This window comes from Neolamprologus brichardi, chromosome 6 (genome assembly GCF_056152115.1).
Source record: "Neolamprologus brichardi isolate AB-2024 chromosome 6, ASM5615211v1, whole genome shotgun sequence".
Lineage (NCBI taxonomy): Eukaryota > Metazoa > Chordata > Actinopteri > Cichliformes > Cichlidae > Neolamprologus > Neolamprologus brichardi.
Window position 1 is genome coordinate 9438272 of NC_142109.1, and position 22585 is coordinate 9460856.

At 41.0% G+C, this 22585-nt stretch overlaps 1 protein-coding gene across 2 annotated transcripts in view; it reads right to left on the bottom strand.

The window, feature by feature from the left end:
- Positions 1-22585, bottom strand: part of sdk1b (sidekick cell adhesion molecule 1b) — a 277836-nt gene that overhangs the window by 55322 nt on the left and 199929 nt on the right. For both annotated transcript variants that reach the window (XM_006796155.3, XM_006796154.3), the window contains 6 exons: positions 20379-20515; positions 19073-19220; positions 12134-12274; positions 7425-7606; positions 3389-3504; positions 61-256 (listed from right to left, as the gene is read on the bottom strand). In XM_006796155.3, coding sequence (XP_006796218.2) covers positions 61-256; positions 3389-3504; positions 7425-7606; positions 12134-12274; positions 19073-19220; positions 20379-20515 — 920 coding nt within the window. The remainder of the gene's footprint in view (positions 1-60; positions 257-3388; positions 3505-7424; positions 7607-12133; positions 12275-19072; positions 19221-20378; positions 20516-22585) is intronic.

Sequence of the window (22585 nt, forward strand, 5' to 3'; positions counted from 1 at the left end):
CTTTATTCACGCTGTTGCTCGTGTGCATGTGTGTGTGTCTGTGCATGTGTGAATACTCACTGTCCTCGTGCGTCTGCACCAGAGTGGGCGGGCTACGGGGACCATCTCCAGGCGTTGTGAAGCAGAGGGTAGAGCCATAGTACCAGGTGAATTTCTTGAGGCCGCTGACTAACCCTGTGTGGCGTGAACTGGGGTAGTCTGGGGTGATGGTTACTATAGTAACGTCCTCTGGAGTCTGCTCTGGCCACACTAGCAGCTGTGGTAAATTAGAAAAATTGTCATTAGTGACAGCAATAATAGTCAATGAATCCAACGTAAGTCCAGCAGGTCACCCCAGAAATGTCCATCAGAGTTATATTTCCACTATTTTTGTCATTTAGTTTGACTCAGCAGCTCCAGGCTACTGGATCCATTATTGGGAGCGCATTTATGAAAGAAAACTTATTTGTACCACAGTATGGGACACAGTGGATCTTTTCAAATTAGTATGATACCCGAGAGTTTTTGTCATTAAAGTTTAAAACTGCCAAATGCTACTGGCAAATCTGACAAACAACTAAACAACAAACATGTTTTATTCTCAAGAAAAGTTATTTGCATTCCAAACAAGCATACTTTTTATTTATCAGTGTAGCACTTCTAAAGTCTTGCCAGCAGGCCGTTGTCAATCATAGCAGCATCTGAGGATATACGCTAAGTTTGATAATCAGTCTAACTAAATGCCTAATGAAAGGTTAATTTGCCTTTATAGTGGGACTTCATTTATATTCAGAACCCACTGCAGCCTGGCTTGCGTTATTGCTTTAACCACAAAAACAAACAGTGAAAAGCAAACACTCACATATTCATAATGAGAGATAAGCCACGGGCAACACTATGATGGGGTGCCCATATTGATAGACCCTAATGAAAAAATAAATAACTGGCTAAAATGTGGACAGAACTGAATCTGAATGCAAAGTTGCATCTGAACTGTGCTTTGTACAGATGAAACCAAAGTGGAGATGTTTAGCACGATGCCATAATTGGGAAAAATAAACCAAACCCCCCCCCACAGCACATCAGCATAAACACCTCAGTCATGATTATTCTGCAGTCACAGGACCTGAGCACCTTGCAGTCACTGAGTCCATCAACTCCTCTGTATACCAAAGTATTCTACAGTCAATTTGAGTCCATCTGTCTGACAGCTACAGCTTCACAAATCTACAACAGAAAGGCTTAAAAGGTAAAGAACCAAGGTGTTGCAATGGCCCAGTCAAAGTCCAGAGAGCTGTTCATAAATTAATACCCACAAACCTCAATGAGCTGAGGCAACGCTGTAAAGAAGAGTCGACCAAACTTCTGCACAACAATGTCAGAGGCCGATAAAGTCATAGAGAAAACAATGCTGCACAAGGTGCTGTCTTTAGCTGTTCTCTGGACTTTTCGTTTTTTACTTGGCTGTGTGAGTAGTACACAACTGTCCACAACTGAGTCACAAAATGTCGAAGGTATACAACCGAAACCAAGATGAAGACCACATTTTCAGATATGTGCAGTAATAATGACTGCTAAGTGTGGCTCTGAACGTCAACATGCTATTGAGGCCGGTGTGATTCTTTGGCAAAATAGGCTCTATATGTCAGCATTTGATGACTGAAAAAACTCTGACCTGCATGCACACTGCCTCGCTGCTCTGTTTCCTTTGTGAGCTCTGCGATGTGCTGCCTCAAAGGTTCAAGGCTTTTTTTTTTAGGTTACAGTATTTTCTCTTACAGCTACATTGTTAATTGGACAACATGCTTGTGTCTAATGTCACATCGTGCTACCAGCATCGATACAACTGCACATCTGCTATTTATTCAGAGAAAATGTCTCATGCTTGTTAACCATGCTGGTTTTTGGGGTGTTGTGGATTATAGCAGCACATCCTCTTGATATTACTTCACTTAAAACAGCACAGTGGGATAAGCTTTCCAAAAACTCACCTCTATAGCTCCGTGGATCTAAACGCATTAAGTGAAAAAGAAATCTTTCAGATTACTACAGTAAAGGATCTGCTGTGCACATTGTATCACATCTAGCTGCAACAGGACACCAGCTCAAAAAAGCTTTGCTTTTCCTCCTAAAGGGTGCACCACTGCACCCAGTGTGTCACAGTAAAACAGCATTTTCTATGTTTTCAATTATAATTCTACTGTATTATCTGCACAGTACAGTGCAATGGAGTAAGAGTGCTGATGTGGCATCCTCGAGCTCACTTTTAAAGGGTGCTGGGATGATTGGGTTTTCTGTTGATAATGTGTGTGTGTGCGTGTGTAAAGGTGTGTATTTAGAAGTGGGCTGCAATGGAAACGCATATTTTTGCCCTATAGAGATGACAGACAGGAAGGAATGAGTGAAGATACTTTCAAGGACAAGTAAATAAAAGACATGAAACTCATTAGAAGTGTCTGGTTCTTTATCTGGCCGAGAGTTTTGAGCTACATTATTAAGGGCATTGTATATAGTCAGTGATCTGTGGGGGTTAGGGTGGGGTGAAATGAGATGAGGCTTTGCTTCATATCCTCTTTTAATTAATATCATTATCAACTGCCCCTCTTAGCAGCACAACACACCCAAAGATGCACACCCACGTGCACGGCAGCACTCACAGGCTGCAGTGGCAACATCAGAGAGTCACATCCAAAAGATGGAAAGCCATATAGTATTTATCAACCAATATTCCCACTCTAAAACAGACCCAGTGACGCAAAGCTACAATGATGTGTTTTCTTTGTCATCTTAATCAGTTCCTTAGGGGTTGGCTGCTACAATGAAGTGAAAATAAATTGCCGACCAGAACTACATAAAGATCCCTCATGATATTCAGTCGTTTTCTCTCACACGTCCCCATTTCCCTGCTTCTTTATTACCATTATTATTATGATCTTCTCTCTCTCTCCATATTTTCTTGGCATCCACTAATATTTCCCCTTTTTTAATCCCTTCTTTTATTTTTTGTTCCATCAGTAATTTTCTTCTTCTTGGAATCGACCCCGCACTTGACTTGGATTACGACTTGGAGTAAACAAGACCACAGGAGCAGAGAGAAGGACATGACCTCTGAGCTGACCTCCATTTCTTTTCCAAACTTCAATTATTAAAATAGTGAATAAAATATTGAGTAATCTGTTATTCTTCATTCTGTTTTTGAGAGTCAGGTCAAAGTCAGTCATGGGCAAACTTCAGTTTGTGTAGAAACAAAACGTAAAGATAGAGGATGACATTGGACATTTAAAAGAGGTATTTGGTCCTTCAAATATTTTATGAAATATTTCATTTTAAAGAAATTTGTCAACACATCAAAAACTGACTTAAAATGTAAGAAAAAAGAATAAGCAGTGAAGCATATTCAGAGACTTACCTTGTACCCCTGGTTGATGCCATTAATGAATTGCTGAGGTGGAGGGTTCCAAGTGAATTGGATAGTAGTTGAATTTATAGCAACAACTTGGACTTCTTGCGGAGGTGCTGTGGGAACTGAAGGCAGAGACAAAAACAAGGATGCTTAACTGCAACAGATTCACCAAGAGGAAGGTTGTGTTTTTATATAGTGAAAAAAACAATATTAAGACTTGTAGGCCCAAGCTGCAGAACTGTTCTTTTTTGTTTTGCTTTTTCTTTTTAAATAAGTGGTAGTTGTAAAAATATGAACCTGCACCACAGTTCAATGATTTATGTGGAGGCTCTGCTCATTTAATTAAAATAAATAACTGCTAAGCTTGCAAAATAAAATGGCAAACCGATCCCTTTGTTCTTTGCTTAAAATGAACATATTGTCTGAAAAGCTCCACTAATCTATTGTATTTTGCATATTAGCACCTTATTAATCTCTATATGAACATGTCAACTCTGTAGGCAAGTGACAAGATTTTGGGGACCATGACGTATGTGATGATTTTCTTTTTATTCCCCCTTTAAATGCATCGGCATTAGTAAACAACGACTGGCAAACACACAGGAAGTGTTGGCCTGGATATCTGCTGGCTACAAGGAAAGCCATGAAAAATGGGCCGACGTTCCCCAGAGCTGATGGGGTTCCCTGATTGTTGTTACCTTATAGGATTGACTGAATGAGATTAGGGTGTTGATGCATTACCGGCTGACTGTGAAAAAGGATGACTCACTGGATTTGCTAGCTCACAGTATCAACGTAACACCCATTGTACTAACCCAGCAGCCCTTTCAGCCATGAGCTGCCCATTACGGCATGATTTACTGATTAAAAACAGAACTGAGTTGATTAAGGAAACAAGACGCTTGATCTATATTAATATTTAACAGACAAAGGCCCTCCTATGACACCTTTAATTTGAAGAACTCTTCCCTCTCTTTTTTAAGTGGTTCTTTCTTTCAGGCCACAAAGCTTGAACTTTTTGTTAAGTGTGTTAAGCCTTGATGACATAACATCAATAGGGCAATTTTTAAAGCTTTGGAAATCTGCCTTCAGAGCCACGGCAGCAGTCCCCTTTACCCCTTCTCCACTGACGCAGCTCCCAAACTAGAACTGGTTGAATGCATTTCCACCAAAAAAAGGACTGACGCTGGGGCCAAAAAGCTGACACCAGCACGGCACCGCAAAATTGCTGGGCCCAGAGTCAGAACCACGTCAGTGACTGTGGGAACTTCTCCAGTGATTTGCAGCCTACAGATTCTAACTGGCATGGTTTTCGTTCCCTTGAAACGGCCCCAACTTCTGCTAGCAAGGTTATGAAATAATCTATCTGAACCTGTCGAAATGAGGACTAGGTCTTAAAAGGCTCTGCACCAGCACTGTGTTCAGCAAAAAGAAGCAGCAGTGACGGGTGTTAAATCACTCGAGCTCACATTTATCTTACGTATACATATGCGTTCATCCATGAAGTATTTATAGCATTTATTTGTCACATTACTATGTATTATTTATCTCTTAAAGAGCAGAAAAAAAGCCTGCAACCGTCCATGTTGCTGACAATGTTAAATAAATTTGATCCATCAGTGTTTAAGTTTGAATACAAGTTTAAAAATGTTCAGTGCATTCAAATGAAAGCAAGATGGTGACGATTTCAAATGACAGAATCTGAAATGCGCACGAGCTCGGTCGAGGCATTCATCAGCCGCCTAAGAGTGAGTCGGAGAATAAAGAGTGCAACGCGATAAGATAGAAGCTGTGGAAAATACTGTGTATACAGCAGCAGTTTTTCATATGAAATGTAGCTTATTTGTTCAAGATAGAAAAAAGAAGGCTGGCAGGAGGTAAATACCGCAAACAAGCATCGAACATGTTTGGTTCTCACAAGCTGAATGCATTTTGCATCACCCAACACCACGTGCTGTTTATTTTTTCTTCTTTCCCCTTTCTTTTGTGTCCGTGTGTGAATGGTTTTCTGCATGTAGACTTTATTTATTTATCTATGTTATGTGAACTCTATTAAAACAGTTGGTCATTTAGATGGAGGGTGGGGAGCAGAGTGAATAAACATCAAAGCCAGGAACAGAGAGAAAAAGGGGTGACAGTGAGATTTGTGTGCTTGCGAGCGTGCGCGCCTGTTCCTGAGTGCAGATGTGTGTGCGCGTGTGCGAGTGTCTGTGGGCACATGTTATGGTGATTACACAGTAAGGGGTTTATGCTGATGCTAGAGAGCCACAGAGTGATAATGTACTGTTGCATGATGGGAATGCCCTTTACATTTTACATTTGAGCTGAAGTGGCCAGATGAAACACGCGCACCCACACGCACGCGCGCTTGCACACACGCACAAACACAAAGTGGGTGGAAAGAGACAAAAACAAAAACTAGTGAAAAATGGTGTTGCTGGTGATGTTGCAAGGAGGAGGAACAAAGAATGAGAAAAGTTTGAGGGAGACAGAAGATTAATTGATGTTAAAGATGCTCTCTCCCTCCCTGCCATGCTGATTGTGCTCCTGGGGACTGGCTTCTAACCCCTTGCAGCTCACAGCTTCAGATAAAACACTAAACTCTTCCCTTTGGGTGAATCTTAGTATGCGTGTAAGGCTGCTTGTGAGAGAGTGGGAGAAGAGCAATGTTATCAGAGTCTAACACAGAGTTTAGCTTCATCCTTTCAGAGACACTGAGAGAGAGAAAATGTCGAATCCATCGCAGCCACTCCCATTAAACCACATTAGAATAATTAATGAGCCTAACTCCCTTTCCTGAGTCTATAAACCTGTCCCGAACTCTTGTAATAATGACTCTGAGTTTTATGTGCGAGCGTGCATGTGTGTGTGTGTGTGTGTGTGTGTTTGGCCCATGTTTAATACAGATAATATACTGTTGAAATAAAAGCCAGGAAAAGACGAACACGCGTTTAAAGGAGATTTACCCCGACAACCACTTCCTCTCATCTCACTTTACAGTCTTCACTTACATTCTTCCTCATTTCATACTCTTCCTTTATTTATGTTGAGAGACTTCAAAGCGTGTTGCTCTTTCCAGCTATATTTATTAAACGTATTATATGCCATGTTTTATATTTATAGAGCAATACAAAAAACTCTTTCCCCATGAATTCCCTCCAGTTCATCTCAATGTGCTCGTTGGCCAGATGGGAGATGTAGTCCCTCCAGCATGTCCTGGGTCGCCCCGAGGGTCTCCTCCCAGTCGAGTGAAGCTGGTATGCCTGCGAGGAAATGCCTCAGGCACAAGAAGTCTGAACCGCATCAAATGACACCCCTCTAAGTGAGAGTGAAGCTTGTCAGGTTATGGAGAAACCTCGTTGCGGGTGCTGGTAACTGATCTCAGTCGTCTGATCCCCATCCAAAAACATTAAACAGATGAGGATGTAAGTATATATACTCACTGCCACAATACGAGGGAAACTGAAAAATACAAATGGACCTTTACTGTCAGTTTAGCTATAAAACTATAGTCCTTTTTTATCTCTATAGTTGTGTTATTGTGAAAACAAACGAACATTTAAGGCTTTGTTGGATTCACTCTGTTGTATTTTGGATACTGTTTATATGCTAATATGTTGTTTGTTTAATGCCATATTACAATGCATGATTTATTCAGCTTTGGTCAGATAATGCTCATGTTTGCATGTCAAGTTTCAACAGTCAGTCTCTCAGGAATAGCTTCCTTAACACTTCATTTGCAGGCGTTGCATTTAATTCACATAGAAAGTGAACATGTGAATCCCTCGTTGTCCCCTGTATTACATAATACATAAAGTCTGCTCATAAGTCAACGCTCATAATGTGTGATTGCTCTGATGTGAAGTCTTTTCCGGCCCGTATTTAAAGATTCACGGACCAAGGAAGAGTTCTTCTTGGGTTACTAACTCAACAGTGTCACAGTATTTTATATTTAGCAGCGTGCATATGGAGCAGTGATTAAAAACCTCTCAGAACGACTTGGTATATTTGCTTTGAGAAATAAAAGTGTGTGCATACTTACCTCCCTGCAGTGTGTACTCAGTGACAGGACTGCTGTAGACACCGAGGCCTGCTCCTGTGTAGGCGGCCACCTGGATCTGGTACTGCGTCCAGATGATCAGATCTTTCAGCAGACAGTAGTTGGTCTCTGGGCTGCTGATGTTCTTCTCCTGGTAGTCTCCTGGCAGCCCTGCCAGACGGTACCTACACACATACACACACAGACGCACGCACACATTTCAATATGTTGTTTTGCAGAAAAACAAGTTAGGAAAGTAAAGTAAATGGTATGAGTCAAACTCACACAAAAAGGCTATACAGTACATTCCTGTCCCAGGAAGTGTGACCACATAGGGAGTAAAGTATGCAATAGATTAATGAAAAAACATCAAATGTAGAACAAAAAAACATAATCTTCAACCAGAAAATACTTCACATTAACATTTTACATTATTACTTATTTATGATATAATGAAATATTTTCAAGAAATCTCAAAGGTTTACCATCAAGAGAAAACCAACAAACACTGGTCACCGTTAGCTACCTCCCAAACCAGCTCAACCCAATATAGCTGCGTCACGCTAGAGTAAAAACAGGACAGCAACCTCCGTATGACTTAGATAAAAAAAAACCAAACCACAGAAGATCATGGTTATCCATGGTTATCCGGTCACTGCACTGACTCCTTTTCACATTCGGGTAGTTTCTGCATGCAGATCCGGTTGTTAAGTCTGACGTCACTAGCCGTGTCTGGGCCTAAACTCCGCTGCAGGTCCATATATCAAACGATCACTATGGCATTACTGAGAGTTGAAAAACTGTCTAAAGTCTTTCATCTTTAATAAAATGATCAGCGTTCTGCTCTACCAGGTGTAACAATTGAGTTTAACATCCAGGCATCCATGAAAACGGAATTTATGACATTTAACGGAGTTAGAAGTTAGCAGGAAGTTAGCTCGCTAGCTTCTGTCTAAATACAATATAGCATGTCCTGACTGCAGGGTTTTGGAAACAAATTAAAACGTGCAGCTCTGTTATCACTCCTAACATAAATGAAGACAGAAAACTAAACAGCAGTGAAGTTTATAGGGTTACTGAAGTTTGGCTAGCTGGTATATAATGATGTGCTACGTGACCGCTAGCGACACAGCTATGTTAGCATAATATAAACAAGCTAACTTTTTTCCACTCGATAAAAGTTAACGTGAGTGTTCTCGGTGGTCAGGAACAAATGTAATCGCATGGCAGGATGCTGTAAAAGGACCAAACTTCAGCCAGGAGAACAACTGAGATAATCCATCCACAATACGAGGTTAGTCATTCATATACTGCTGCATGGGCTGGGCTGTAGTTACATCCTAAGGTTTTAAAAACTGAGCTTAAATAAATGATTAGTGGTAATAAAAGCCAAGGGAGGTCAACAGTGATCACTGACTGTTTTAGGAGCTTTTTGAGATTAAATAGAAGAAAATACAAAACATTAAACATGTTAACAACACAAAAGCCATATTAAACGGAGACTACTTTAGGCCCGGAAGTATTCGTCACGTCATCACTTAACAACCGGATAGAGGCAGAGACAACTTTTGATTGCGTTTGATGAGTTAGCGTAACTCATCGGTGGCATGTGGCATGATTTGCCATAGGAGACTGAACTCGACTGGTTGTCTTCTGATTATACTCCTATACAAAGAAAGCCTGCTAGTTAATGTGAATTTTTGTGTATGTAGACAGCAACAGATTTTAGAGTTTCTGCTGATGTATACAGTTAATCACCGTATTATCACAAAGAGATGGCATGCAATTTCCACCTTGACCCCATTAAGCCACATACTGCCTGCTGACTGTCTTATCTGAACATTTAAGACATGTTTTAATGACAGCGTTGGTTTGCTTCCGAATCCCATTTTGTAACCAAAATTTATAAAACAACAAAAAAACACATGACGTGAGAGAACTTTATTTCATTTGGTAAAACAGTGATCATTTTTAACTGTGGGGATATTATTTGCAGTTGGAAAACTGATTATTATTAAGTGCAATAAATGTTAAGTTTCAGATTTCAATAATGTTGTATCATGATTTAAGTAGTGGGATAATACTGTCACATGTATCATGGGGTATCTGGTGATTTTCCATCTCTAATACTGGACTTTCTGATACGCATGTTCAAATAAATGGAAATAAGCTATTTAGTGTACATTTAAACGTAAACTATGATTAACAATTTTCTGTTAATGTGAAGTCCTTCTACAGCTTCTTAAAGATTAAAAATCTCCAATGTTGGGTAGACATCCCTGAATAGTGCACCTCCAAGGCCTTTGCTTTAGTATATGTGATATAAACGTCCACTTAAAAGGATATATGACCCAACCAGACAGGGAGGTGTAATACCACTTTGGTACTGTACATATCTGATGGTGCTGAATGGAGTAATAATCCCCATGTCAGCGTTTTAATATGAAGCCTATTCACTGTAACAGGATATTCCTACGATTCACCGGCTGAGTCAGCGTTCTGTCACAAATACATGCTGTATACACACACGTAACATGCTCATATACACAAATACACAGACACAAAATAAGGGGGCGCTGGAGGCCGACGGGGGATCTTTGCAGTGGAGAGGAGATAGACCCTCTCTCTCCACCTGATACAATGACACTCACACTGGGAGAGAAGGAGGAGGAGAAGGAGGGGGAGGGAATGATGTTAGAAACAAGGAGAAAGACAGTGAGGATCTGCCAGCTGACACAACAAGGAGCAAGGAGATCCAAATGGGAGGGAAGGAGGTGGGAGCTCTGTCCTATAAAGTGGAAATGATATAGTGGGAACGTACGTGTGCGATTCCATTTTCTACTGATTTTCTGAAGTGGATGCAGATAACACAGTGAAGGAGGATAAAGACAAGATAACTTCTACTGCAATTACATGCAAATTTGTTTTAGGCAGCTGATGACGGCTTGATTACACACACTTTGTATCACACTTTGGGTAAACATCAAAAAGGAGGGATGGAGGACCAAGGGCGGCAGGTGTGTCTGTAAAGACAGCTCTCCCGTGTCTGTCTATCAGACACACTCGCACAAACAAACAATGACAGAAAGGAATAGGTATTAGTTCTTGACTTAAGCACAACACACTATACATCTACAAGCATCACTAATGATTAACTAGTGGCAGAAATCCCATAGAAAAGAGGTACCTGGCTGACTTTGTCCAGCTCCAAGTGAAATTGAAAGCTGCAGAATAACCTGACTTTCCCACTTCACCTGACTTCACCCAAAGCTTTCAGGCGCAGAGCTCTAAACGAACCCCCTCTCCTATGAGCAAAACATACTCACAGAGTGTGTTCAGCAGGGTGCAATTTGGTGGTATTGTGAAAAATACTAGAAAAAAAGTCACCTTAGCCATGCCAGCATCTACAGTCCCATGGAAGTGACCGACCTTAATATGTCAACAGCTTTTCTCCATTAGGTTAAAGTACTGTGTGACAAAGGGCTTGCATTAATGCTAATAGCCAGTGAGTGGAGCCTGAGTAGGTCCAGACTTGCATTAATGAGGACGGTGGTGCATGTAGGTACAGAAGGATGGAGTTGGATGAGGTCAAGTTCCACCCATTTGGCTCTGCGCTGAACACCACTTAGAAAATCCTCAATGATAAGGTGAAACTAGCTGAACAAAAGTTTAGCAAAGAATTTTCTGGGGTTTATATATAAGCCATTAAACTTGTTCAGCATTATTTAGCTTATTATCAGTAAGAAACATGAAGCAGCCGTTATTTGGGCAAAAGAGAGCTGTCGTATTGTGAATAAGCAAAAACAGTCAATCATGAACATGCTATGAAAATACTTTATATTTTTATGTTAAAGTTTTTATGACCTTATACTACAGCAACCGCTGTTGTCCTCTTCTGAGAGAGATAAAAAAAAGGCCTCATCTAGAACACAATGTAACCAGAATGTTTGTGACGCAGCAGCTCATCCGGACTACAATTATGTTCTGTACAATGACAAATGTGACCTTGACCTTGAGCACAGTTTTGTTGATGACTCATTAAGCGATCATTGTGTGCAAATTTTCACTAAAATCTCCAGGAGGAGTATAAGATGAAAAATGTGACCTTGAACTTTTGAACACAATTTGAGTGAAACCCCCATTAAACGTGTATGTTTGATGAAATCCTGACCAATACTGTAGGAGGAGCAGCAATTAAATTATGGACAAACGGACACTTTGCCATCATCGGTCCTTCAGCTAGATGAGATAAAAATATCTTAAAGTCAGGGTTTACGTCTGTCCTTGTGTGTTCATGGAAATTAAATGTCTTTCTCCTTTACTAAAAATAAATAAACAAAAACAAGATGCTGAGTAAAATGCAAGTATAAACAAAGTACAGAGAATCCCTAAAATCTGTGCTTTTACAAAGTTTATTTTCTTTTAAATGAAGCTGGTAGGAAACAAGGATTATTTAGCAGCACAAATAATGCAAGTTCTGACAGAGAGGAGCCCTAACGAGTTGGCAGTTCATGCACAAACTGCACCAAACTAACAGGACCACCAAGTTTTGCAGAAATCCCAGTGACACTTTCTGCTGCACCCAAGAAGGGAACAAATGTACGGGCCCACTCGCTAAGTCACATGTGCAGTGTACCAGTTCTTTCTGTTACTTTCACTATCCCTACACTGCACAACAACACCCAAACACGCATGTTTCTGTGTGTGTTTACCTGAGTACATATCCTCTGAGGACGCCATTAAGCTGGGGCTCTGGTGGAGGCTGCCACTGGACCATTATGGACTGGTTTGTGCGCCCACTGGCCACAATATTTTTCGGCGGAGCGCTGGGTGCCTCCTCTCTAAGCATGAGCCTAACGCACACAGACAGAGAGAAAGAGAGAGAGGGACACAGAAAAATTATTATGAATCGAGTTTATTAGACATCGAGTAATGAGAATATCAGAGTCGCCGTGGAAGTGTAGGTGCAGCGTTTATCGTTATCACGGGGCGTCCAAGCAATCACTTATCATACCGTCTGCAGAGGAACACTTTATTAGGTAAGCAGGCTAAAAATTTATTTTTTTTAGCAACACTGTTTCCTAAATATCTTCATCTTTTCTAGTCGGGGGGTCATTGTGCCTCCAAATCAGTGACGGTGTTTGTCAGTGGAGATACACGGGACGGAGCTGCAACTTATTCCAGAAAATCATCTCGCAGTTTAAGCAGCTCTGATAAATTCTTATTGAATTCTGCGCTCAGCTTTCTCATTGCTTGTCTCCTGGTGTATCTTCCAATTTCCTTTAATACATTTGTTTTTCATCTCTTGCTATATTGTTCATTTAAAAACAGCCAGCGCTGCTGCTGCTGCTGGGAACGCTTAACGCATCACTTCCAGCGCACCAGAGGATTTCTCCTGGGAATGATTGAGCTGAGACTGGGTGCTTAAAACACAGTTTTCATGCACTCCATACAAGTTGAGTTGCTGTCGTGTTTTTTGTTTTGTTTTTGTTCGGCAACTTAAAGAAACAAACATGCATTTTCTGCCTGCGTCTTGCAGTCCGGTTGTTTATATTCTGTTTTATTCCTCCCATTTTAACTTTCAGATCTTCCTACTTTAGTTGAATTAGTATTCAAACGCTCTTGTCTGGATAGCGTCTATTTCACCCTCAACCTAACCACAATCCCCCGAGCAGACGAGCTACACAGTGTGACAGCAAAAGATACTTAAATCACTATTACTAGAGAATGAGCAAAGAGCTTGTCTTTTTATTTCCAGCGAGCCACTGTGATCCCTCTCTCCCTTTGCCCTCTTCTGTCTCTCCAAACCTTTTTCCCATCTTTACTTTGACATTTTGAACTACTTCTCTGTTTTTTTCTTCCCATCTGCAAACTCTCACCTTTCATCCATCATGTCCTTTGGCCTCAATTATTCTGTACTTCTATCTTTTACTCATCTCCGTCCCTCCTCTTCTACTCTCCAATCACCCCCACCCCACCCCCGTGATTAAAGCTCCCGGCTCTCTCGCGGCTAGTAAAGCACACAGGGCTGAGCTGGTCAGCCTCTGGCTTTACAGTAAGCAGCTCAGCAAACATAATCAGAGCCATATGTGTTCACACACGCACATACAAACACTCCAAACAAATTTCTCCCAGCTTAAGACAGACTGCTACATCCGATGGTCTTTTCCCCTTCCGTGGATTATGTGTGGAGATTTACATTACCATCCCCCTCCAGCCTCCCCCTTCCTCCCTTTCCCCTCCGTGCCCCACAATCTCTCTCTGAATGATTCTCTATAAGCTATCAAACCATTAGCTGTGGTATGGCTGTCTGTATTTGTGTGTCTGTGAATCAGTATGCGTCGATAAATGTGTGTTCACATCTATAAGCATGTGTGTTTGTGTGAAAGCAGGGGTGTGAAAGCTGTTAGCTAGAGACTTGCACAGGCGGATATATAGCACAGGCCAGTGGTTTTACAGCTGTGCTTTACTTCCATTAGGTTAGGCACTGTCAGACACCAGGTGCTGTAGGGACACACACACACAAACACACACACACACACACTCACACACACTCTTATAGGCTAATGGGCCTTGTGTGAATGAGATGGGCATTAGGGTAGCTGTCTGGAAATGGAGAATATATATAATCCACAACTACGCCACAGCTTTTGACTGAAATTGATGGTGCACATTAATACACATCCATGAACTCACGCTATACAAACAAGCCGCACACCCGTACTGTACTGAACAGAGCCACTCAATCACTGTTTGATTGCAAATAAAACACACAAACGCACACTGACGCACTTTCCCTCGATGGCAGAAACTTCCCGTCCAGCCATTAAAAGTAAATATTTCACGGAGTGGGTTCATCGTGAGGACATCAACCTCACACAGGAGATTAAATGCAGTATACATTACTGTTTTTTACCCCCATCCGATGCGCTCGTGCACAACAACACATCTATGAAACACTCATGCATATATGCGCTGCAAGCGAACAAATGAAATCCCAAACTTAACACAGTGTGACACAGTTTCCGTGTCCCTCGTTGCTATGAAAAAAGTGGGGGGGAAAGAAAAAGGGAGGACATCTTCTGCAGGAAATGTGTGAGTGAAGGAGGAGGGGGAGAGAGAGTGACGGGGGGCATTTTGAGAGTCCCTTTGCAGTGGGAATTAGGAAAAGTTTCTATCTGTGTCATTCTCCACAGTTTAATGCCTGCTGGCTTTCTCTTTAAATACATGCTCGCGCTTAAATTTAATGGTGTTACTGGGATGTTGAGCGTGGCCCCATTCCAACTTGATCGGCCAGGAGTGAAAAGGAGTGCTATTAAACAGAGAGCAGCGGAAATCCAAAGAGAGAAACCAGGTATCACACGACTGGGTGCAAAGCTGCTGAATAGATTAGCTTATTTTTGTCTTGTTTGACACTTTAATTCTTGTCTCCTTTAAATGTTGTGCTGCATTGCTGGAGGTTAAAAATGGCGAAGGGTAATGCACTAAAGAGACTCCGTCAGGGAAACAGAGATACTTCTGCGTATTCTCACAATGAATCAACGCCAGCTACGGATCACATTTGCTACTGGATATGTGTTTTATGCTTGTCATTTCATATTATGTTCTGATCAATGGCATCATTTTTACTCTATACCAGCAATAATGCTTCAAAATAAATCTAATGTGGCAGCAGATGCTCTTTCAATGGTGCAGAGCAGACCTTAAAAGACAAACTGTTTTAAAAAATATATGCAAGAATATTAAAAAGACAACAGGATGTGGGGAGGTAGACTACTGACTGGATCAAAAGCCAAAAGATTATTTAACACTGCCTTCTTCGGGCAGTTAGTGACAGCATTCAGTCATACGCCGCTTTAACGTTAACGCTCATCCTCACTTTGTGCTCAACAAACTAAAAAAACGCCACTGGCCAAAGTTTCTCATCACGGGCTGGATTCTCTTGAAGCCTGAAAACAGAGGGCCCCAGAGGACGTGCGAGAGTCCGACTCCCTCCCAGATGGCTTTAATTAGAATATGCTGAAAGAGTTTTATGGATTTGTCGCCCCTTGATGCTAAAAAACGTTTTAGCCTCAGGTTCTTGTAAACAAATATTCAGGCCAGGCCAGAAGTGAAAGTTGCAGAAACACATAAACATGCTGAGTAGTTCTGAGAAACGATTCACTAATGATTTGATAATTAAAGGAATATTAACGAGCAATTCTCCCGTAATTCTGAACTGAAGAATGTACAGTTTAGAACATTATGATAAAACACCAGTGAACAGAGGAGACACTTTATTAATGAATAATTAGTTCATAATTTAGCTCTGTGACACCGAGGAAAAGATTTTCTCCATGAGTGGCTCCTCCTGATTGACTCTGATCCAGCCGCTAAGTGGTACAGACTACTAACTCCTCATTCATTGCTCATTACTTAATCATTAATTACTTTTTCGTGCAACCCTAAGTTATGTGACATGTCATACGGAGCAGTTCAGCCTCATTACTTTGCAGATGCTCATGAACTATCGTTACCTACTAGGATAGTTTTAGGTGCAAAATGATGGTCAAAGCCAGCATGATAGAGTCCGCAATGTCTAAAGTGTGTGTCTAACATCAATCATGGGGGAAAAAAAGCATTATAAATATATCTGAAGGTCAAGCTGAAGATAAAGAAATGAAAGCATAAAACATCAAATACTCCTGTAACTGGTAATAGCTGCTTTTAGCACTTTGTGGTCCTCACTTTTTCATTTTAACCTCTTGTTAGCAGTCACAAAACTCACACCATCTGAAGGCCACAGCAGCAATACTAACCTATTAAGCTCTATGGAAATAAAGGCTGACCTCTTATGTTCAAGGTTAATTATGTAGTTATTCTAACAAAGAGTGAAAAAAAAAGAAACAGTTTTTAGTGTTTAGTGAAGTTCAAGACATCCAAATACTAAAGCAGTTCTCTTAGATAAAACCAAAGAACTTTATCTCCTACTGTGCTTCAGTTTCTATTCGTCTGGCACAAGCTGTTAGAATTTATATACAATACAGCTTTTTTTTTTTTACATCTACCATATTGATCTTGCATATTCAATCAGCCTCTGATGTTACACTTTACTTTGCTATTTGGGATTTTTTTTTAAAGGGTATATGACAGGATTTGTTATTTTAAGGTATTTCAATTTAGATTTAACCTGGATTTTGGTTTTTACCTGTTTCTGGAAAGATGTTTGCAAGCACATGTCTAAGAATGGTCACAACAACAGTTTTGCAAGCTATGAGAAGAAATAGTGATAAAAGTGCACCAATTGTTAAGGAGTTGAGGCTGATTGAAATCAGATATCAGCCACATTAAACTGAGATCACTGTTACCAGCCCACGTTAAACCTTCTTCAGCCTTTAGTGCATTCCTGTTACATTTTCCTGTTACATAGATTTGCCTGAAGAAAAAGCCTGAACCATTTCTGCTGTCTTCCATACAATAAGTTAAAATGTCAATCTATATGTCTTCATTTCTTCCTGAAGCTCCAAAAGCATAATCCGTATGCGTGACAAACAAGAACGGGACAGAGGAAAGCATTTTATCACACATCCAAGTCTGACGTCTTTTGGTTCTGACTAAAAAAAAAAAAAAGGAGTGAAGGCAAAATGAACTGAAATAAGATGCTTTAAAGTGCTGATGATGCCTGGAGTTCCAGGCATTTATGTATAATCTGTCTTTCCTCTGCTAATGCTTCCTCTTTAAAGATGGTAATGATGTGAGTGCAGGTCATGCATGAATAAGTCTGCGCATGTGTTACACTCCAGATTGCATAATTAGGAATCTTCAAGAGTATTTTTCATTCAGAGGTAATGTTTTTCGGCTTTGATCAGCTTCATTCCTATACTTTTAGTTTCTCTCACACTACACCCCGTCGCTACAGTACTCTTGATAAGGGAAATTAAAAAGAAAAGAAAAGCAATGTAATGACGAGGCGAGACTGAGAGAAAGAAACCAAAAATATTTATGACTTGATGCTGTTTTGATAAAGACTGTAATCAAGAAGACGCAAACAAAATGAGAGACAGCAGAAGCAGCTTGAAGTTCAAATTTTAATTAGGGCTTTTCTGTCATTGATATTATGAGCGATTTCTTTCCCCGATCTTTGTCGCTCACTCTGTCCACATTACTGCTCTTTGTCATGCTTCTCCTTGGGTGCTCTGTGCTCCTGCAGGACATTGTGCTATGCCTAACTGTGTGTTATGTGCAGCACACACCTTGGCATCTCTGACTGTGTGCGTCTTATCCCAGTGAACCAGTGAGTCAAGCAGATGAAAAGGAAAGTGTGTGTGTACGTATGAGATGAACAACGAGGACGAGACGTAGCCATCTGCTCTGATACACCGAGCAGAGATAACTTGTCTTAATGCCAGAATTTCACTTAGGGAGACTCCAATCTATTGACCGGACCCGCTAACAACCAACTCTGGACTAAAGACTAGGAAGCAGAAAGGAGAAAAGAAGGAAGAGAGAAACAAGAAGAAGACGAGTAATGACAAACAAGCACAACAGAAGAATTTACTGAGCAAGAGTTTGAAAAAAAGGAAACCACAGGAAGAAAAGATTGGAAGAGGAGCAGAGATAAGAGAAGAACATCGAGCTGAAAAGAGGCAAAGTGAAAGCAGACTTGTCTGAGGTTTGTGGATGTGCGATGGCAGCGCTCATAGCTGCTGTGACTGCTGAGTGTATTTGGCAGAACAACAACTGGCATCTGTCTGTGGTCAGTCTCTTCAGTAAGACAAAACCGTGTTTGCATGCATATGTGTTTGCCTACTTCATAATGCAGCATTGCATCTGTTGTATTGTGTGCATGACTTAGAGACTTGGTATATCTGCGCAGTTAGAGGCAAAATCCTTAAGAGGCCTGCCACACCTCCACTAACCCTGTTTCACTGTATACAGTGCACCAGTGCTAAGGCATCATAATTACCCCCATTAGCGTTTTCCCTTGGGATAAACATACAAACACACACAGACACACACATGCGTGCACAAGCAAACACCATAAATCTGCGCAGCCCTCTATTTGTTTTTCATTCTAAATCACACCTTTCATGCACACACATACAAATAGCAGCTTATTTAATCATTTTTACCCCTTAGTTCAATATGTGCAATAGAAAGTGAAGACACACATACACACACACAACCACACACAAACTTGGATATCTACAGCATGAATGTGATGAATATAAATTGCTCATTGCAAAGAAAATGGATTCTAAACAAAAAGGGATGCTCTCTTCATCCACGCCTTGTTATCCCTGTTTCATCCTCATTTCGAGTCCCATGTTCCCACTCATGTTCACCCACAATGTAACTCACAAATTCTTAGATACACAAACTAGACCGTGGGGATGCAGGCACTATGTCTTTTGAAAGGTTGCCTTTTATTCATTCTCAGCTTTTGTAATGTAGCGTGATCGGTGTCTATTACACAGACATGAAATGATATTTTTTTACACAAATAATTGCATGTTCTGCACAAAAAATGGTCTTGTGCTTTTTAGAAAACATCGGTGAAATACTCGTTTGGGGTCACAACGTATGTAACGCATGTTTAATAAAGCCGGGAGTAGTAAGTGTGTTACTCGGACACCTCGCTCTGTCTCTAAATGTACATTAGTCGCTCTTACCTCTGCGTCTCGGCGCTGTACTGACCCCTGCCCACTTGATTGACAGCACAGAGTCTAAACTGGTAGGTTCTGGCAGGTGTGAGCCCGCCCACTGATACCTTGGTCACTGCAGGATCAACCTCTGATAGGTAGACCTTCCATGGTGAGTCTAGACACAAGACACAGAGATTAAAGGCCGATAATATCTGGCGCAGGCAGGACAAACAGAGACACAGGGACACTCAGGAGCTATAAATCAAATGGAAAGAGGGGAGAAACAGATAAGAGGCAAGGTAAAGGAAACAGGGGGTAAGCTGGAGAGAATTATAAAGGAGAGAAGTAGCATATGATGCAACAAGAAGGAAAGGAAGAGAAGGATTAATAAAAAAGCGCAGATGCTGCTTCATATTGTTGCCAGCTTATCTCTCAGTCTTCCTGCTGAAGATACCACAGACAGATGCACTATTATCTCTATTATCACCCCAGCCACATGTATCTGTGCAAGCGAGACTGATAGCGTGCATGTGCCATTTTAAGCACGACCAGGGTATTAGAGCCATTGCCTGACATGAAAACACATTGTAGTTACAGTGGCCCATTTACTACAATACAACAACAACAAAAAAATCTAATATATAACAGAGAGAGTGGATAATCAGTGTGCAGAAAACTCTAATCCATTCCTCACTGTCTGGATTCATCCATCACTAAAATCGACCAGACGTTCAGGTTCTCTCCATTCCTCATCTTTCTCTTTATCGCTCCCTCTTATTTTCCAAACTTTTCTTCTTCGCTCCCATGGCAATGCTTCTGTTTTTATAGATGCAGCAGAGCAGCTGGTAAATGGTGACAGCACAAAGCTTATATTGGCGGTGCCGCTACAAAAATGATCAGAATAAGGATCAGTTCAGCTTTTAGAGTCATGTGCCAAGTGCTTGGCTGTCTATGTTACGTTCACTGCCCGATCCCCTTAGCTTACATCAGGAGTGAGCGGCTCAACAGCCAATCTCCCTCCACTTTGTTTCTCCTGTCAGTCTATTCCTCAACACCTCTTCCCTATCTCTCTATAATTTGATAGAGAGCCAGCCTGCTGTTACAACATCTGTACCGGAGAGTGGGTATGAGAGCGAGAGTGGGAGAGAGAGGCTAAAGAAGCCAGGGAAAATAAGAGTTTGTTTATAGTGGATCTGCATGTACGCTTACGCAGCAACATATGCCAGTCTCTTGTAAATGAGTGCACGTCAGTGCTTGGTAGACAGCGAGTGAACAGATGTTCGCCGTTCAGGAACTATAAAGTATGCCCAGGGATGGACATACACATACATACTGTTCTCTGAGAGCTCCAGCACGTAGTACAGAAGAGGGGAGTTCCCGTCGAAAGGGCGTAGCCAGGACAGGAGAACAGAGCGGGAGTCCGAATCGTTGAGGCGAGCCGTCAGGGAGCGAGGAGAATGTGGAAGCTCACTGAATATACAGACAAAAAAATAAATAAAAAATAACATCAGAAACTGTTTCAATTTCATCTGTCTATCAATTCAATCTGAGGCTAAACGTAACATAAAGAATGAAGACAAGGAAATAGTTAGGCTTTATCAAAGGTAGCAAAGGTAAAGTTGCTGTATCTGTACATATAAAGCTGATAGTAAATATTAACAAGGTTACATCAAGCTTAAACTAGACAATGAAAGCTATAAATATGAAGTATTTATAAAATCATTCATTAGACAGAACCAAAGACTTAATTCATAGTTTTGGCCCATATGAGGCATCCATGTTTGTTTGATATTTTGGCTCTATTGTATCAAGACAAATACACAGGAACATGAAAATTTAGAACCTCAGAATTAAAATAACTTCAGTGTGAATCCAGACATTTGGCTAGTGTGTTTCCTGGCTGCAAGCAATTGCCAGGTAGATTTCAAAAAGCCATTGCTCCCAGTCTATAAATAAACCTGCAACTCCATTTCAAGCAGAGCCACTTTAGTTCAAGGAAAATTGTTATTTCCCTCAGCAGTAATTTATATATGACAGTATGGCTCTGTTTTGGGACCTTTCCTCGTGTATATGTGGGAAGCCTGAGGGAGAAACATCAGCAAACCCAGAGAGTTAAACAGAGCTCACGCCAACAGTAACAGATATGAAGTGATTACACCCTCAGTCACACAGGCCTAGAGACTTGTCAGTGACGATATGGCAACCACTGGACACTAGGGAAAAACCTGTATTACCCAAACGGTTCCAAGTGGTTGCTAAAAGTCACTTTGAAATCAAATTTTAAAGCCTCATCAATACAGGCCTAGAGACTGGTCAGTGACTTCCTAGAAACCACTGGTTGTTATGGAAAAGAGTCCATTCTGCAACTGATTGCCAAGTGGTTGCTGGAAGTTACCAGCATGAAATTAGTTGTAAAACTGCGCACAATGCTGAACCAAATATCTCCATGGAACTGCTTTGGTCGCTAGCAGGTTGCTGCAGTTGCCAGTAGTTTGCATGGAAGATGCTGACGTGTCTGCCAGCACTCACCAACTACTTACTAAGTGGTTGTGAAACAGAGCATGTTTGCCTTCAAAGTAAAAGTTAAAATGTGTTGGTTGAACAACCTGGTCTCCATTTCCAGTTGTCGTACTTGGGAGAGTAAATGGCAATTGCCTGCAGTCAAGCCAGTGTCTTACATGCAAACTACAGGCAATCACCTCGGTCTGCTAGCGACCAAGGCAATCACAATCTTTTAGGTTTATGCAACCATCCAGTCTCTAGGCCTATGTGACTAGGGCCTAAGTTAGACACCGCATGAATGGTGGCTCAGGGGTGAAAGTGGGTTGCAAAGCTGGTTCCATAGGAAGCAGCAACTGTACGCAGATCAAAGCAACTAAAATAAGGCCCCCCTCTATATTCTTTTGCTTAACCATACACTCATTTGAACACTATTTTTACATCTTAGGCAAATGAGACACAGCTTCAAAGAGCTTTATACTGAACTTTGGATCTGCTGGTAAAATTAGGTTATTTTTTTGACTTGGACATAATAGAATTTTCTCCTATTTCAGGTCTTTCTTGCAAGCTAGGGTCCCGAAATATTTATTGTTGCTTAAAATTTGCCACCAAGACCCAAGACGGGGACTGAATTTACTTATTTAACTTTTGCAAAGAAGGGAATACATGCTTTTTTTCAGACTGTCACACTTTTCCTTAATATCCACATCTTGACAAAATGTGTCCTGATTGCTTATGTATCATTTCGATCTCATAAACGCGTCTGTGACAATATGCAGACTGTTCAGTAGACAGATATTTGGTTTCCTGTGTTCTGTTATTCTATTAAATATGTGAGGTGCAATACTGCTAGCACTGACACCCAGGCTAGATCTTGGGTCTGAGCCAGGATCAGTTCCAGTGGGTGAAATCTTTTAAATATGGCGCTGCCTTGCATATATTTACTCTGTACGTGCACTGCATCATCGCGTCTCATCACATCTATTAAGATTTTCCACACATTTTCTCATCCCTGCCCTGTTAATAACAAAGAAAGCAATA